Raw genomic sequence first — 17922 nt, 5'->3', positions numbered from 1 at the left:
CTGTCTGGAGGAATATTTGGTCATGCATGAACTGCTCCGTTTAGTCAAATGGTGCAGCATTTACAATGACACATTTGTGCTAGAAATCCCCTTAAAACAGGAACTCACGAATCATTCTTTCATCTGCCATTTCAGTCAACAGACTGCAAATAAAATAAGTGGGCGGTAGAGGTGGCTGGATAAGGTCACAGTAAGGGAAAGGAGATGCAAAGGAACTGACCAAGGGTCTATTTGGTCGAGCATTCTGTTCACACAGTAGCCAACCAGATGCACACAGGAATCCTACAAGCAGGACACAGGGCATTCCCACCTTCCCGCTCTCCACTGAGTATGCACATAGGCAGAGCGCCTGATACTGGAGGTCAGCTGGAGCTCTCAGGCTTAGGAGCCACCGATAGTCTTAACCTGCCTGATTTTGTGCACCATCAACAACTAAACTGGGCCTTATCATTGCAGATCGTGGTAGCGAAATCCATAGTTTAAGTGTGTGCTGTGCGAGGAGTGCTTTGCTTGTCTTTCCCGAATATCTGCTGCTAACTCTCCCGAGGCGATCCGTTTGGATTTAGGTATTATGGCGAACTCACTCCGGACGGGGCCTCATTTGGGACACCGCTATCCTTACTCGCCTCTCCATACTCGCCTTTGGTCGAGGCTGAACAGCCCAAGAGCTAAAACAGGGCCAGTGCTAAGGTGCTGCAAGTCTTGCCCGCGTGTGCACTTGCCGGTAGCAGACTTCGCAGGGCTACCCCTGCGAAAATTGTCCCGCCACATTTTATATTGTCCTTGCAGATACCTTCGCCAACCAGCGCTCTAAACGCCAGAAGACTCCTGCCGGGCATTGCCGCTTAAAAGAGCTCCGACCGTTCAGGTGCTACTGAACTCAGTCAAGCCCAGTCAAGACAGAGCAACTTTTCATCCGCTTCAACCAATGAGAACAGGGCAACGCACAGACGGCTTCTTCTCCCGCTCCGTCAATGAGATTGCTCCGCCCACAAGTCTCAAAAGTATCGCCTCAAGAGCCAACTGTATTTTCAATACTGAATGAGCAGATGCGGTGTCTTCTTTCTTATCTCTATCATCTTCGTGACACTTCCACCTATAGACTTTTGAATTAGACTGACACATACTCCTTGACTTCCGGGTTGTTTTCAGACCCCGGTTTGTTTCTTCCTCTGAAACAGGAAACAACGGAGAAAAGGTTTTTCTCGTATGCCTATGCATGTTTACTGAGATGATTCAAGTAGCGGCCGTGTTGGCTCTTTCCCAAACAAAAAGTAGCAGTAAGAGCAAGTCATAGTCTAACGTTGGGTTTAGCTTGGAAGGTGGTTTGAATTCAAGGTTGCGGAATTTTGCTGCAGTTTGAGACGTGTTTTCACATTCACACTCTCTGTCAGCCCTACCTTTTACAATACCTTACATATGGACTATATTGCAGGGCTGTTATGAGGAATCCAGCCATTGTTCCTTCATCTCGTCTTATTGCCTGGTACTGGCAGACCCATTTAAGAATATTTAAAAAGAATGTTTCGTATATGAAACAAGATTCAGATTAGAAAAGGAACGTCGTGTTTGCCGCGTGTGTTTTTGCTACCTTTTGTACGTGTGTTCCAGGAGACAAAGTTACAGCGAGGCTAAAATCCTGAAGTTTTCCATGCTTTACTAGCAATTCTCAATTTGGCTCTGACAATACGGAAAGGTGGGGGCTGGGAATAGGGATCTAAAGCGGCCGGGAAGTGCACACTTCCAAGCATGGAATGAGCAATTCTACCCTTTCCTAGCTCTATAGCACTATTACCGTGCTCGAGCCTCGCAAAAGTCCCGCCTCCTGTCATGTCCTCGTCCCGTCCCGCCGCGGCGCCGCGCGAATGAGGCAGCCCGCGCGAGGCGGGGCCGCTTGGAGTGGCCGCCGTGCGCTTAGCTGAGCGAGGGCAGAAGAGGCAGTCGCGAGTGAGTGGGGGAGGGGGAGAGGCGTCCCTCTGCCCCGCAGCGGGCTCCGTCCACCATGAGCTTCCTGATCGATTCCAGCATCATGGTCGTCTCTCAGGTAATGAGCTCCCGCCGCGTCCCTGAGCACTCGCCGAGCCTCCACCCACAACGTCCTGGGACAGAGGGGCCCCAGGCAGGGCTGCCGTTTCTTCCATCCTCGAGCCTCTCGAGCTGGGTTGACCTGCGCGCAGAACCAGGCTGAGTGGGCAGGATGGACTATACCACTTCCTGTTTCGTTGGCGTATTGGGATGTGCCAAATGGGCAGGGGGAAATCACATTTTTCCAACATTTTCCATAACGTGCCAACCTTTCTCCACATCCCACAGCATGGAAACTCGTACACACGAAGCAAATAGACACTGTTTCCCTGATATGTTAGTTTTCTGCTTATAGGAGTTTTTAGCTGGAAGAGCATCCAGAAATAGCTTTAGCTGCAGTTTAAAGTGGTGTGCTCCATTCTGCCAACTTTTTTCTTTACATTTGTAGACAAGGCATTTGTCAGCTTTAGCTAGAAGAGTTATGAGATGGACAATGTGGCACCCGACTTGAAATCTGGCAAGCCTTTTTGCTGTCAAGGCACAATCTTTTGCTGCCTCCTCAATGTATTATTAGTTTATAATTTTATGTAAACCTTAGATTGATGAAGTTAATGTTTATCCATGGTTGTAAAAAAGCTGTTAATATGGGCCTGATTGATTAAAAATGAATGCATTTGCATTCAACGTTTGCATTCCTGATGCAGGGATATCAAAATCCATTATAAGTGCTACTTACAGTTTAGGATGCAGGGAGAAATGATGTGGGATGTTGCTGGACATACCCAATATTTTCTACAATATTCTACAATATTTTTATTACTTGGGAGAAGAGATGGGACAAATATTTATTAGATTTGCAGATGATACAACATTAGGTGGGAAACCTTAGCAGACAGAAACAAAATTCATATAGACCTTGATAGGTTAGAGGACTATACAGAAATGATATGAAAGAGACAAGTCAAAGTTCTTCATTCAGTAAAGATATGACATGCCTAAGTCAAAGATGGGGGATACCTGGTTTGACAGTGTGAAAAAGATCTTGGAGTTGTAGTTCATGACAAGTGGAATATGAATCAGCAGGGTCATGTGGCTCCAGAAAAGGCAAATGCAATTGGGTGACTTTGTGCTAGTCACAGAGTCACAGCCTTATTTACTTTTTAGGGGATTGTTGTTGTAAGGATAAAAATGGAGTGAGGGAGAATGGTGTAAGCTGTCTTGGGTTACTTGCAAGAGGAAAAAATGCAGGATATAAATGAAATGTAATAACTTTTTTCCAACATATCAACTATATTAACTTAGAAACAGAAACAAAGTGAGTCAGGAAGGGTCTCCTGGGCCATTTTGTCTGACCCCTGGCTCCAGCTGACTGCACTCACGTAATCTCCAACATGTGGTTGTCTTTCCTTGAACACCCTCACTGATGGGGTCTCACCTCCATTGGAAGCCCATTCTATATCCTAGGGGTCCTAACCATCAGTAAGTATTTCCTGACATCCAACCTGAAGCCTGGTTCCTTGAGCTTTGTCCCATTGGAATGCATCCTGCCCTCCACTGCAGAAAAGAACAAGTCATGGTCCTCTTCTACATGACGTCCCCTCATATACCTATAAGTCACTAACATACCTATAAGTCACTATAGCAACTTATTAGCAACATTATTTTTATATACATGAAGAAGTTTTGAGATGTCATAATTTTGCAGATGGATTTTTAACCATTACCTTTCTTTTTCTTGGTTTCTGCAGGTGCTTTTCTTTGGATTCGGATGGCTATTTTTCATGCGTCGGCTTTTTAAAGACTATGAGGTAAAAGACAACTGGACCACTGTATCTAATTGCAACTTTGTTATGATCTGAAAGAAAAGCAATCAGTGAGGAATGCATAATAGGAATTAAAATAACATGTCTAGGGGCTGCTGTAGTATAAGCCTCAGTGAAAACAGTGAGATGCATGTGCAAGCAAAAAAAAAAAGTTGGTAGCACCAAGTTATATTCACTGTTCCTAAAAAAAAAAAATCCGAATGTGTCTTCAGTTCTGTGGAGCACCAATTGGGTCATCTTTAGCTTGCAACGTGGTCTGCATGGGTGGAGGCAGTGACTTTAGGCATTAAAAATGTTCCTCATTGTGAAGTTGCCTGTCCAAATGTAGATGGTATTTTAGAAAAATCTGTATATTCAGTTATAGTTCCCATTTTGTTTTAAAATCTACACTTAACCTCTTCTTTCCTCACAAGTATGAATGTCTAATACTCTGCTTATTGGATCTGACCTTTGTTTCTTCTTTATTTGCTTTATTGAAGGTGCGGCAGTATGTTGTACAGGTTGTCTTCTCAGTCACCTTTGCTTTCTCCTGCACCATGTTTGAACTTATCATTTTTGAGATTCTAGGGGTCCTAAGCAGCAGGTAAGCAGAGCAGCCACTCTTGAGATGCTTTAGATAGGACTTCAACCTTAGTTCATCGGCTCATTGCTTGTAATGAGCTTGATTGTATTTTGTAAGTCTCAGTTTGTTTAGTTGTAATTTACTGTTTATGTGCAACAGATATGATACTGATGCGGATGATGCTGAAGCTGAACTGTATAGAAACTGGTTGCAGGGCTGTTTTTTGGAAGTATTTTTTTGCTAATAGAGTTTGTTGCTAATATTTGGCAATGTTTCCACCAACAAATGAGATGCTGAAGAAATTGCAATATGTTCTGAGGATATTTGTATCTTGCAGATCCAGTTGTCTGATCTAAAATTACAAAAAATTCCAAATTTTTCTGCATCTGCTGTTCCCAAGCAATAGATACCCAGCTAATACCAACATGTTTATGCCACTTTTATTACTTTAGTTTGAGTAAGTCACCCAGTTTGCCCTTCATAACTTATCTGTCATTTTTTAAGGCTGCAGTCTTATGTATCTTAAGCACAAAAAAGTCCCACAGGTCTCAGCATTACATGGCCAGCCACATGTTGAAGGAACCCCATCCATGTATTCTGTTTAAACATGCATAAAATTGTACCCTAAATTATCTTTGCACACTAATAAGTACTTTTATACTTCTTAAGTGGATTGATGAAAACCTAACTACTGCATGCATTATTTGTTTGGAAGCAGAAGCAAAACAAACAAAAACAAAAACACTGCTGATTTAAATGATAAAAATGTATCAATACCTTCAATTGCACTTATAAAAAAACATAATTATGCTACTTTATTATTTAAAAATATTTCCAAGGTCAAGAAATCAAATGCACCTTCTAAATAGTTGGATAGTGCTAGCACACTGAACATTGTGGCAGCAAAATTCATATTCTGTGTGAGTATTCTTAGTTATGCCCTCTCCTCATATTATTGCAAATTTACATTATGTTTGGAACACCCTTAGATGACTTTATGCTAATATTATTTATCTATCGGATAAAGTAAAATGGGATAGATTAAGAAAAAATACTTTTAGGATTGGTATTTAACTTTTCTCTTCTTATTTTCAGCTCTCGATATTTTCACTGGAAATTGAACCTCTGTGTGATTTTGCTTGTCCTAGTGTTCATGGTGCCCTTTTACATTGGCTACTTTGTTGTGAGCAACATCCAGTTGTGTAAGTATGCATACAATTTGAACAATTACATTGACACAAGTACTTTGCATCCCAAGCCAAAATAGCATTTTCCATTCCTAGTAAAATACATAATGTTCTTAATTATTCTTGATTTTCTTTATTATTAATTTTTAGTGCACAGACACAGACTGCTTTTTGCCTGTGTCGTCTGGTTAATATTTATGTATTTCTTCTGGAAACTGGGAGATCCATTTCCTATCCTCAGTCCAAAACATGGTGAGTGTCGTATCATTTTTCGATTTATTAGTGAATACTAAGTCTCAGAAAAAAGACACTGTACATAAAACATCAGAGTATTTATTCTTGATCTGTGGGTAGAAAAGAGAGTCATGTTTAATGTTGTTATGGTTAAGTCAAGATGTTAAAAATAATGCATGAATTCTATTCAGAATCCTTGTATAATATATACCATATTTTTCGCTCTATAAGACTCGCCTGACCATAAGACGCACCTAGTTTTTAGAGGAGGAAAACAAGAAAAAAAATATTCTGAATCAAATGGGCACATAATCACAGGCACATTCCTCACCACTTCCCCATGGGCTGCACATCTGACAGACATACTGCACACACATATTTGCTCTATAAGACGCACAGACACTTCCCCTTACTTTTGAGGGGGAAAAAAGTGCGTCTTATAGAGCAAAAAATACGTTACTTAAAAGTAAGCCTCATTGTGTTCAATGAGTTTGCTCCCCCTCAAATTGTATTCAGATTGTAACCTCAGAAAATCTAGCATTTTGATGAGCAGGTTTGTGCTGCAAGAATCTGTATTAGCACTATGATGTTCTAGGATTGCACTTCACTTGCACTGAAGCTCTAGGATTGCACATGCTTGTTTGTAAAGCGCTAGTTATAATTCTGAATTCTTGAATGGTAAACCTTTTAATAGACAATTATAAATTCAGAGTGATTCTGTCTAAAGTACCAATTTGTAATATTGCGTATTAAAACTGTGGTTTGCTTAGAGTTTGCTTTGCCTTGCTTACACACCATCATACTTCCCTGCTTGATGGATACTATATGTTTGAGTGCTTGAAAAATTTCCCAATAAAACATGGCTCTTTGTCTTTCTTTCCCTTTCTTTCCCTTTCTTTCCCTCTCCTTTCCTTTCCTTTTGCTTTGATGTAGCTGTATTGTATATTCCTAGGTAGACTGAGAGACAAGGGGGAGCATTAACTAGGCAGTGGGTAGAAGATACTAGATTTGTATTTGTATTAGAAAGATGGCATAGATATATCTAAAAGAAAAATAAATAGCAAATGACTGCAATATAACTTTCAAATAAATGTTTCATGTTTAATGTGTTCTTCACAAATTTAATATTCCCATATTTCTGTACTCATTGCCAAGATATATACTGCTATGTATTGTTTAGCATGTTATTTCAGTTCTCATGAAGAGTATCTGCATCTTTTTAAAATGGAGCCTGTCAATGTTAAACAATCAAAGTTATATTCAAAGTTTAAAGCAAAATGTTTTATGCAGTTACAGTTATAGTAGTAAGTTATATCCTGTTTTTGTGTATTTTAAAGTACATAATGGTGAAATCACCTTTACCATTGGTGCTACTTTCCTTTTTTTGTCAGGCATTCTATCTATAGAACAGCTCATCAGTCGGGTGGGAGTCATCGGGGTGACACTTATGGCTCTGCTTTCTGGATTTGGTGCAGTCAATTGTCCATACACTTACATGTCTTACTTTCTCAGGTAAACTGAGTTTCCTGATTTATTTATTTTTGTCTATAGTCTCCTTTGGTTTTCCCTTTCTACACTTTCAGCACAATGCCCCAAATACTTCCTTAGAGTTGATAGTATCCCTGTTTGTAATGGGATATCCAGTTATTTTTATACTCTATAGTGTTTGTAGCTGTTTGGAACTTTATACTTTTGCTTCCTTCCTACAGCTGTAGAAATGGAAAAGGGGGCAAAAGATGCTGAAGATTGTGGAGGGAAGGGGCTAGGCTGGCCCTTACTGTACTGGTAATCAGAATTGGATCAATAGGTCTCTCCTTGTGTGCATCTTTTATAGGAATGTGACAGATGCAGATATTCAGGCTCTGGAACGTCGTCTTCTCCAAACCATGGACATGATCATTAGCAAGAAGAAAAGGTGAGGCAAACACAGTAGGATATCTTTTTACTTTTTTAGAATTGTCCATCAGGCAATTGATTGTCAGTGGACAAAATTTTTATTGCAGAGCATCAGGTATTTAAAGAGTTCAGGTTGCACAAATAATGAATGAGTTAGTCATTGAATAAAATAAGGGATCTAGTAAGGTTAGAACACTTAGCAAAGTCATATTTTGGTAGAAATTTTATTCTTTCATGTAGTGACATGGAAGGCTAATTGATATTCTATGTACTAAGATTGTATTCTTGATTATTTTTCCTCAATTTTAATAATTCTGAAGTCTGAACAAATGGGAATCTCAGCCTGGCAACTGTGGTACTTGAAAAAGTCACAGTGTGGAAGTAACTTAATTTTCTTTCTCTGTAAGAAAGCTATTTTTGGGTTTTCTTCCCCTACAAAATCCTCCCCTCCCCAGTGCAAATGAGTGACTGCCACAGCAAGGGGAACAATTCAGAGTAGCCCCCATGCTTCACCTGTTTCATGAGGATCTTCTTGGGTAGAACTGGTGGCATTGTGAATAGTACCTATCACGTTTGAGGTTAAAAAACAGCATCAACAACACAATTCTCTGTACAACTTGAGATTTTGTTAGAATTTAAATTAGTCAAAAACAAATTATTTGGATTGTGATTTGTTCTGAAAATTTTCTTTCCTAATTCAGATTTTATAAAGAACTGGTTAGTAGCAGATTCATGGAGGACTGACTTGAAAACTGGGCAAAAGAAAAGAACTATTTAGTAAAATATATTTTTGTAAAACAGTGCAGGGTATAGTCCTATGACAATGTTCAAAAGTTCCCAAACTTGGAGGCTTATGATCATCTGGTGCAGAGTGGAATGACTGGTAGAGTCAATATCTGCTTCTCTGTCATCCTGCCTTCATTTTCACTAGAAGGGCTTTTTTGTCCTTTCAGCCAGAATGTTTCAGGAGGTGGGAAAGAGGCTGGAGTGGCTTCAGGTCTCTGGGAGCTCATCTTCCCAACCTCAGGGAGCAGCCAACAGATTCTTTCCACACTGGCTGCAAAGGGGCAGGGAAGGAGGAACGGAACTCTGATTCCCAGCTCCAAGGATGGAGCGATGTCTCCATCTTTGGATCTGGAATCCACAATATCCTTTGGCTTCTCACACACTGTCTGTGGCGTGTAGGATTACTCCTGCAATAAATCTGATGGCTGAAATGAGTGTGTCTACCTAGAGGCAAAATCATAGGGTTCGATCTAGACTTGTTTCATTTCATTTTCATATATTTCGTTACCCCCTAGCCTAAGCTTTCTAGGCAGTTCACAAAAATAGAATTCAGAAATACAGTAAAATGCATTGGTAAATATAAGAACAATTTATAATAACTGAAAACAGTAACAATAAGATTCAAGTACATGATAAAAAACTGACATTACATGCCATCAAACCCCAGGGAGAAGAGGAAAGACTTAACTTGCTACCAGAAAGATAACAATGATGGCATAGTCAGACTTTGGTGGCAAGAGTGTTCCACAGTCAGGAGGCTATCACCAAGAAAGCCCTCTCCCTTGTTGTCACCCTCCAAGCTTCCCATGAAGGACAGCTTCAGATGTTGGTTATAGTGTCCAGATAGACTGATATGAGTTCACCATTGGGTTTTACAGTCCCAAGCAATGCAAGACTTTAAGGAGTTCTAACAAGCATCGTAAATATCAGAAACATACATGCAGCCCGGGCAAGTGGGCAGAATTGGTGTTTTGACCTGGTTTTTTATCCGTCCAGTTGCGCAGTTTGTACATGCTGCAGTTTCCCAACCTTCTTCAAGGACAGCAATTTGACCTAGAGGTTACTGGAGTGTAGACTACTAAAGCCAAGTTATTCCTTTCCTAATAGGGAAATGGATGGGTTACTAGCTGAAACTGGTGGAAGATACTCCATGAGCCTCAAGTTACAATGATAAATCTAGGTGAATCCCCAAGCTATGCACTTTCTCCTTCAGGAACAGTACAGCCCCACCCAGAACAGGATAAAAACCCTTCAGCTAGTCAGAAGAACCACCCATTAACAGCATCATAGTCTTGTCTGGATTGGGCTTCAGTTTATTAGTTCTCATCCAGTCCAATGTTGCAGCGCATCTACTTAGTCATTCTTAGAGTAGACCCACTGAAGTCACCAGAACTTAATGCAGTCCTGAGTCACAAAAATGTCATTATTACAATTAGTTTGGATCCAATCCATGATGATTGATTTTTCTCAGGAAATAGATGGTCAATACTTAGCACTTTTTCTGAGTTATATCAACATGAGCCTTAATCTGAACAAATGCTTGTCTTTTACATTTACTAAATAAACAGCTGATTTTGAAAAATGTAAATATTTAAACTCTTAATTTTGGCCATATTATGACTGTGTTACATTTTGTTTTGCTTATATTTTGTATCACTTTTTTAGCACTTGACTTTTCCTCCCAATCAGGATAGCAATGGTTCAGAGAAACATGTTCCAGAGAGGGGAAGTACACAATAAGCCTACTGGTTTCTGGGGGATGATAAAAAGTGTCACAGCATCTTCATCAGGCAGCGAAAGTATCCTTGTTTCCTTGCGCTCTTCTTTATGGAATTGGAAAGCAGGGTGGGGGTGGGTGGAGGGCAGCAACATGCAGAGTCCAATCATCCACAGTGTGAATGACGGGTGATACTGAATCTCTTACCTTCAACTCTTGAGGTTTATATGGCTTGGATGAAACAACATTCGCCAGCTCTGTTAGAGCTATACACTAGGGCTTGGTCTACTCTGACATTTATTCTCATGCCTACTTTTACATAAATGATCAATTCACACAAATGACAGTGTGTGTCTGGGTTCTGGGAGACATGGAAGTAGCAATGTAGCTTTGATAAATCAGCATCTTGTGATGTTAGCTTCCCTTTTAGGCATTGTTAATAACCAGTTGATTTCCTTACTATAGTAGGGGGCGGAATGCTGTGACAAATTATAGTTCAAAATGTTTTACGTTACTGTCTTTCTTACTTGTGTTTAAATGTTTTGGCTGTATTCCAGCACTATGCAGGACTGAGTGATTATTAGTAGGAGCTGAGTTAAGTTGAAACTTTGCTTCATGAGAACGTATGGATACTGCCACAGGAAGCAACATTTATTTTCCATACTATCTGTAAAATCCTGGGCAACTTGCCCTTAGGCAGTATCCAGTGTGACAATAGTGTTAACATAATTATGCTGCACTAGCATAAATGACCTCTGATGCTATATCCATCCCATGATGGAGGAACTTATTGAGCCAGCCAATGCTATTGGTATTGTGCCAGAGGTTGCTTATTTTATTTATTTATTTATTAAAACATTTTTATGCTGCCCCATTCGCTGAAGCCTCGGGGTGGCTTACAACAATAAATTAAAACATCATAAATAACATTTTAAAATATATACATTAAAATAAGATACAAATATACAATATAAAATAAGCCGCCCTGGCCCGATAAAATTCAATAATATTATCATTTAAAATGCTGCTTAAATAAAAAGGTCTTCGCCTGGCGCCGAAAAACAAATAACGACGGCGCCAGGCGGATCTCTCTGGGGAGTGCATTCCATAACTTAGGCGCCACCACTGAGAAAGCCCTCCTCCGAGTAACCACCCTCCTAACTTCTTTCATGGAGGGCTCCCGGAGAAGGGCCTCTCCCGCCGATCTCAGGGGGCGGCTGGGCATATATGGATGTAAGCGCTCCTTCAGGTAACCAGGACCCAAGCCGTTTAGGGCTTTATAGGTCATCACCAACACCTTATGCTAGTGCAATGTAATTTATGTTAGGTCTTGCATTGTGCCGAATAGCGTTTCAAGTCCAAGCATAAAGACGCCATGTTTTCCTGTCCCCTCTGCTAGAAGCAGTCAATGGAATGAGGTTGGAAAATACACAGTACCATGATTTTAAGAGAGAGGGTATGCTTTCTTTCTCTTGACAGAGATGATGTGTAGTTCCAGGACAAATCGGGTCGTGAATTGAGTATTTTTTAATGAAAAATTTCATAAAAATTTTGACTCAGGTCATGAACTCCACATTGGGTGGCAACTGCTATCATGCCTCCCCTTGAGTGGGGAGAGGGCCGTGATCATGCTGGGGTGGGGGGGGGAGATGGCCGAGAGCGTGCCCGTCTTTCCTGCACGAGCATGCCTGTGATTGCGCCCCTCTTTCCTGCAGGAGCACAACCGTGATCTCGGCCATCTCCCCCACCAGCACGATTGTGCCTGTCTCCTCCCCCGAGCACACCCGCGTTCGTGCCCATCTCTCCCCCCCCCCAGAGCAACGGGATGATGGGTGTGTTCAGGGATGAGGGACACATTTGCGGTCGTGCTGGGGGGGGTGGGGAGATGGCCGTGCTTGTGCTCAGGGTGGGGGGATGGCAGTGATCTTTGTTGTTCTTTGTCACTTTGCTTTACATTTTTCTGATTAAAAAAATAGTTACAGAACGGATTAACTTTATTTACATTGAACCTTATGGGGAAATTTAACTTGGCTCACAACCAACTTGGCTCACAACCAGAGTCCAGGAATGGATTAAGCTCGTGAGCCAAGGTACCACTGTACTAAATTATATTATTCAATTTACATATTCCATTGTAATCCTGCAGATGGCAGTGATGTTTAGTTTCTAAGTTGCAGTAGTTTCTTTGCAACAGAGAGCCAGTACAAACTCAGTACTTAGTATTCAGGCTTTTTTATATGTTTCAGCTGTTCAGAGTTCAAACATCTCAAAAGCCTCATTATGCTGTGGGCCAAAGAATGACAGGAAGCTTAATATGTTCTTCAGATAATGTTATACTTGATTTTGTCCTTGACAACCTTGCCAGATCTGGCACTTATCCAGCAGGAAGTGGATGCTTTGGAGGAGCTGAGTCGGCAGCTTTTCTTGGAAACAGCTGACCTGCATGCTACCAAGGTGCAGGCTAAGGGGATTTTTCTCATGCCTGATGGGTGGGTAAAAGGATCCACTAAGCAGGAGAAAAAAAATAGAAGAAATGTTGAATCATCTGACAGGTGAAGGCAGTACAGGAACTAGGTTTCATGCATATGATCTGATATTTCTTAAAAGAGTATTTTTCCCTTTAGGTTCATGTACACTAGATGGGAGAGTTATCCCAGGATAGATTTTGTTGATTTCCAGAAAGCCTTCATCAGGCAGTGAATATGTGTGTCTTACAAAAATTAATGTTATTATAGACTGAAACTGTTAACAGAAAGACATAGCATGCTTTAGTCACTTAAAGGAAATAATAGAAGATTTGGTTTGTTCTCTTTTTATGTAATTTGAACTTATATATTCTAGCCAAATTGATCAAGCAGTTCCTTAGATTCCTTCTATGTGAAGGGGCCAATATGCTTTATCAATGTCACATGTTCTGTATGAGATGTAAATTGTTTTATTGATGGGAAGAAAGGATCATGAATCAAAATATATTTTGAACCTCAAATATTTCCTCTCTATAGGAAAGAATCGAATACTCTAAAACATTCCAAGGAAAATACTTCAACTTTCTGGGCTATTTTTTCTCCATCTACTGTGTCTGGAAAATTTTTATGGTATGTAACACTGCTACTGGGGTGGTAATTTATATTTTGTACTCTGGAAAATGCTATATGAAGTAAAAAGGAAGCTTTTCACACCTCCCCTTGTAATATTTGTTTGCTTATTGTATTTATATCCTGCCTTTTTAATCCTCTTTAAAGTAACTGAAGGTGGTTTATGTAATCCTTCACTTCTTTGTAACCTCACAACAACCCTGTGAAGTAGATTAGGCAGAGAATCAGCAACTGGCCCAAAATCAGCCAGTGAACTTCAAGGCCAAGCGAGTACTAGAACCAGGACCTCCTAAGTGCTGTCATGCAACACTGACACTGTGTGACTACACTTACATTGGAATTCAATGTACTCTTAGAGAAACGTCCTACAACTCCCAACATGTTCTGTCCAGTCATGGTGGCTGGATCATGCTGGGAGTTGTAGGTCTTTTTGCTGTCTGAACATGTAGAAGATTGCACCCTCAATTGTTGATTTTGAATAATGTTGGTTTTCAGATGTGCGTGGATATCTTCTGTCTTTTAACCACACAAGATCACTGGGTGTGGGATAGCCTCTCTCCCAAGCTGAACAATTTACCATGAAAGAGGAAAGCCTGTACATCCTACCATGGTTCTAGTAAAGATGTCCTAAGTCGCATTGTGCCTCTTGTTTTCTCTTTCTCTTCAGGCAACAATTAATATTGTATTTGACCGAGTTGGGAAGACAGATCCAGTTACAAGAGGAATTGAGATAACTGTGAATTATTTGGGGATCCAGTTTGATGTGAGAATGGTTTTAAACTTCAACTTCCTGCAGTAATGCTCATTTATAAGTATTTTACTTTCCTCTGTTCAGAGCTTGATACTATGTAAGTTAATATTGCCTCCTAGTAGGGATTATGAACTTGTGCGGTTTAATGGCGCCTTCTTTTTATACTCGGGTAATGCGTAGTATTTCATTCATGTTTCTATAAAATTCTAAGTAGGCACTATTCAGACATTCTATTGTTCCTGTGGTCTGCAATCCTATAAGCACATACCTGAGAGTAATTCCCATAGCACTTAATAGGTCTTACTTTTGAATTAAAATGCATTGGATTGTGCTTCATGCCTTATAGCAGTCATACTAAATCTCAGGTTTGGATTCTTTTCTGAAATCATTATAAATGGAAGAAAGAATAACCTTTTGTCCCATCTTTTGGACAATGAATAATCTTTGATCTGTGCAGTCTTTATGAAGACCTAAAATGCTTCATTTCATATCTCTGGATTTTTGGACAAAGAACACAGAAGAAACTTCTGTTTTTTTTGTTTTTTTTTGTTTTTACATGTTAACCAGACAAGTTTTTCTTAGCTAATATCCTGGATAGGAACAAATTTAGAAATATTATCCATTGTTAAAATATATGGAACCCTATACATGCCATAGGTTAGGAAAAGTAGCATCAGGTCCCAGTGGTCAAGGAAGCTTACTTCAGCAAATGACACTTGTCCATATTATGAAAACAAAAGGGAGCACAAGGTTGTACAAAGGCATGTAAAAAAGACATGTAAAAAGCATATTGCTATCAAAAAAGGCCAACAATTAAAGAACTCTTTAAATAAATCAGAAGCAGAAAAACAGAGAGGCAGATGGGCCATTGTATGACAATGGAGTCAAAGGAGAACTAAAGGAGATTGTGGAGAAACTGAATGCATGTTTTAATTTGTCTTTAGATACAGGACAGATGTTTTTCAGAAAGGGAGTTTGAGGATTTTTCTGTTGTTGCATTCATTCTACGAAAGATAGAATTAACCTCAAAAGCCATAAGAGCAAAAATATAATTTTTTCACTAAGTTAAGAAGGAGGACCACTGATATATCACATGGTAAATCACACTTGTCATGGTTGGGGGCTGCCTGGAACATGCAGTTGTTGAAGAGTGACACACACATTTTATGATTTCTTTTAGTGTTAGAGCTGCATGTATCTGAAAGCTGTGTTCTTGTCTGCGCTTAGGTCAGAAGATGACTTTAGCTCCCATTTTCATTGCAATTAATGCATTAGCTTAGATTAAATGTTTATATGCCTGCATTCATTCTAAACATTTCAGTCTGAATCCAGTATTTCCTGTGTTCTATTATCTTGGCAAAATTTATGCTTGCAACTAAAATATGCTTTATGTGAAAGTATTCTTATACACTTTCAGAGGATACTGTGCACAGATAAAACAGCTGAAGTTAGGCAGGCTATCAAGTTCATATTTGACTGATACAGTTATGAGCAACTCTGCAGGCGTAATCATTTCTTGTCTGTATTACTGCAGGTGAAATTCTGGTCCCAGCATATTTCCTTTATTCTTGTTGGAATAATTATCGTCACCTCTATTAGGGGTTTATTGATAACACTCACAAAGGTAAGCCTGAGCACAATCCTATTTTCTGATTATAATCAAGCAGGGGAGAGTATAATTAGCCCTTTGGTAAGAATTTTAGAGGATGGTTGCACATTGCAAAAAACAAAACAAAACAAAACCCAACAAGGGAAGGCTACTAAAATCCATGTTATATAAATTATTATGTTTACAAAATGACACAGGGCAGTAGATATCCCCCTTTCATTTACCCTTCTGATTATAGTTATAACTTTATACTATAGATTCTAGCACCTTTGGTTTTAGCACCATGGACAATTCTGCTGTAATGGTTTTTGGACAAAAAAGTTGTTATTACCATGGAACAAACAGCAAATGTGCTGTCCATCGAGTGTTGCTGTTAGTCCTGTTCACCGGAAAACATCAGGAGTATCTCAGCGCAGAAACCAACATGACCACATCAGCAGAATGCCCTGTTGCACAAAGTTAGTTTATTGAATTTCTGTAGCTGGACCTACTAGACATTGATTATTTGCACAAGCAGTCCTAATCATTTGTTGAGTTACTGCATTCACATTGGGACAGTTGTTTGTGGGATCATGGACAGCTGTTTCCATGACTATAGCAGCATTTTTCCTAGCCACTGCAATTCCTCGAATTCTTTCCTGCTATACTCAAAGTAGCCTGGTTGTTTACTCGTAAGAAAGTATGAATACAATCCTGAATACAATCAGGACTGCTTGCATGTAGATCTATCTTTTGTACCAGCTTGCAGAAATGTAGCTTCTTGCATGTGATTCTAGGTGAATGTGAAAATCCTTGGAGAATATTATCAAAGTGGGAAAGAGGGAGCTTGTCAAAAATCACCCTAACTTCCTGCTTGCCCATTTTTAAAACTGGCAATACTAAATAAGTCGATAATGTAAGAAATCTACATTAAGAAATAGTAGCTTATAGTTCTTAAGCTACTATGATCATATTATGTATAAGGAACATGCCTTGAATGAAAATGTTGAATTATTCTCTGTCTAGTTTAGCCTTAGAGTGCAGTTCTGTGGACTCAAACATTAGCCTCCAAAATCAGATTCTCTTACCCAGTGGAGAGTAAGAGGAGCAGTGGAAGTGCTACCCACTTTGTATTTTCGGTATTCAACTCTTTTTGCCATCTATTAATGGCATTTTGCAGCAGGAGGGGAATTGGTTTGAGTGGCTTTGGGATACCTCATATCCTGCTCTCCGAATGCCCCCTTGAACAACTCTTCACATTGCTTTTCCAAACTTGGAAAGGATCCAGCTGTAAGGGGACAAGGAAGGAAGGTTGGAGCTCTGATTCCCAGCTCCAAGGGAAGAATGTGCTCTCTGACCTTGCAGCTGGGAATCCAAAGCAACCTATTGGCCCCTCAGACAATGTCTAGGGAGCAGAGGATAATTCCCTTCGTACCTTTATTAAAAACTTATTTGATGTGCTGCCTTTATAATAAGACTATGATTCTGAGTGTCTGTGAGCTGATGTTTCTGATGTCTTCCTCTATAGTTTTTCTATGCTATTTCAAGCAGCAAATCTTCAAATGTTATTGTTCTGTTGCTGGCACAAATCATGGTGAGTATTTTAGCTAATTTGGTGAACAGTATGCATCCTTCCTTAGCTATTTAAGTGGCAGTAAGACAGAATGTTTGATGCTTCCTTTATTTTTTTTGCAGGGAATGTATTTTGTGTCTTCGGTGCTTCTGATTCGAATGAGTATGCCTCTAGAGTATCGCACTATCATTACTGAAGTTCTAGGAGAATTACAGTTTAACTTCTACCACCGCTGGTTTGATGTTATATTTCTTGTCAGTGCTCTCTCCAGCATCCTTTTCCTTTACCTGGCACATAAACAGGCTCCTGAAAAACACATGGCACCTTGAGCCCATCATAGTTCTTCAGTGTGTGATGAATGAAAGTGGTGCATTTGATATATTGCTATCTACAGGTGGCTGCTTTTGTGATGGACAGTCAGCTCTTTGGCTCAAATCAAATATTTTACTGTGGACAAACAGAGACAAGATACAGTTCCAGGATACAAGATGCAAACATGATTGTTTGTGGAGATAAACCATAAGAAGGAAAGAGAGGAAAGCTCTTGAACAGCAAAAGAAGCCATTCTACATTGTTTAGTAAATATGATTGGCAAGAGGTCTGCTTAATTGTTTCAACCTGGAAGGCAGTGAATCTGGAGTTGAACATCTAAATGTCTAAATAAACCAAATTTTATAATAATTTA

The 17922-nt window shown here is 39.8% G+C and overlaps 1 protein-coding gene across 1 annotated transcript; it reads left to right on the top strand.

Annotated features, from left to right (window-relative positions):
• The first annotated feature begins 1851 nt into the window (after window positions 1-1851).
• On the top strand, window positions 1852-17922 carry LOC123029421 (Golgi pH regulator). Its single transcript, XM_044442422.1, has 14 exons — window positions 1852-2044; window positions 3774-3833; window positions 4328-4431; window positions 5506-5612; window positions 5748-5849; window positions 7223-7343; window positions 7666-7746; window positions 10203-10312; window positions 12596-12684; window positions 13233-13325; window positions 13993-14088; window positions 15611-15700; window positions 17193-17258; window positions 17360-17922. The coding sequence occupies exons 1-14, from the start codon at window positions 2003-2005 to the stop codon at window positions 17564-17566; spliced, it is 1368 nt and encodes a 455-aa protein (XP_044298357.1). The 5' UTR covers window positions 1852-2002; the 3' UTR covers window positions 17567-17922.

The sequence above is a fragment of the Varanus komodoensis genome, unplaced genomic scaffold, assembly GCF_004798865.1.
Source record: "Varanus komodoensis strain SLA01 unplaced genomic scaffold, ASM479886v1 scaffold4, whole genome shotgun sequence".
NCBI classification, from domain to species: Eukaryota; Metazoa; Chordata; class Lepidosauria; order Squamata; family Varanidae; genus Varanus; species Varanus komodoensis.
This window is presented reverse-complemented; position numbering and strand designations above follow the sequence as displayed.

Coding starts and splice junctions, on each gene's coding strand:
- LOC123029421 (XM_044442422.1), top strand. CDS start 2,003: ATGAGCTTCCTGATCGATTCCAGCATCATGGTCGTCTCTCAG. Junction 3,834..4,327: donor GGCTTTTTAAAGACTATGAG/GTAAAAGACAAC, acceptor GCTTTATTGAAG/GTGCGGCAGTATGTTGTACA. Junction 5,850..7,222: donor TATCCTCAGTCCAAAACATG/GTGAGTGTCGTA, acceptor TTTTTTTGTCAG/GCATTCTATCTATAGAACAG.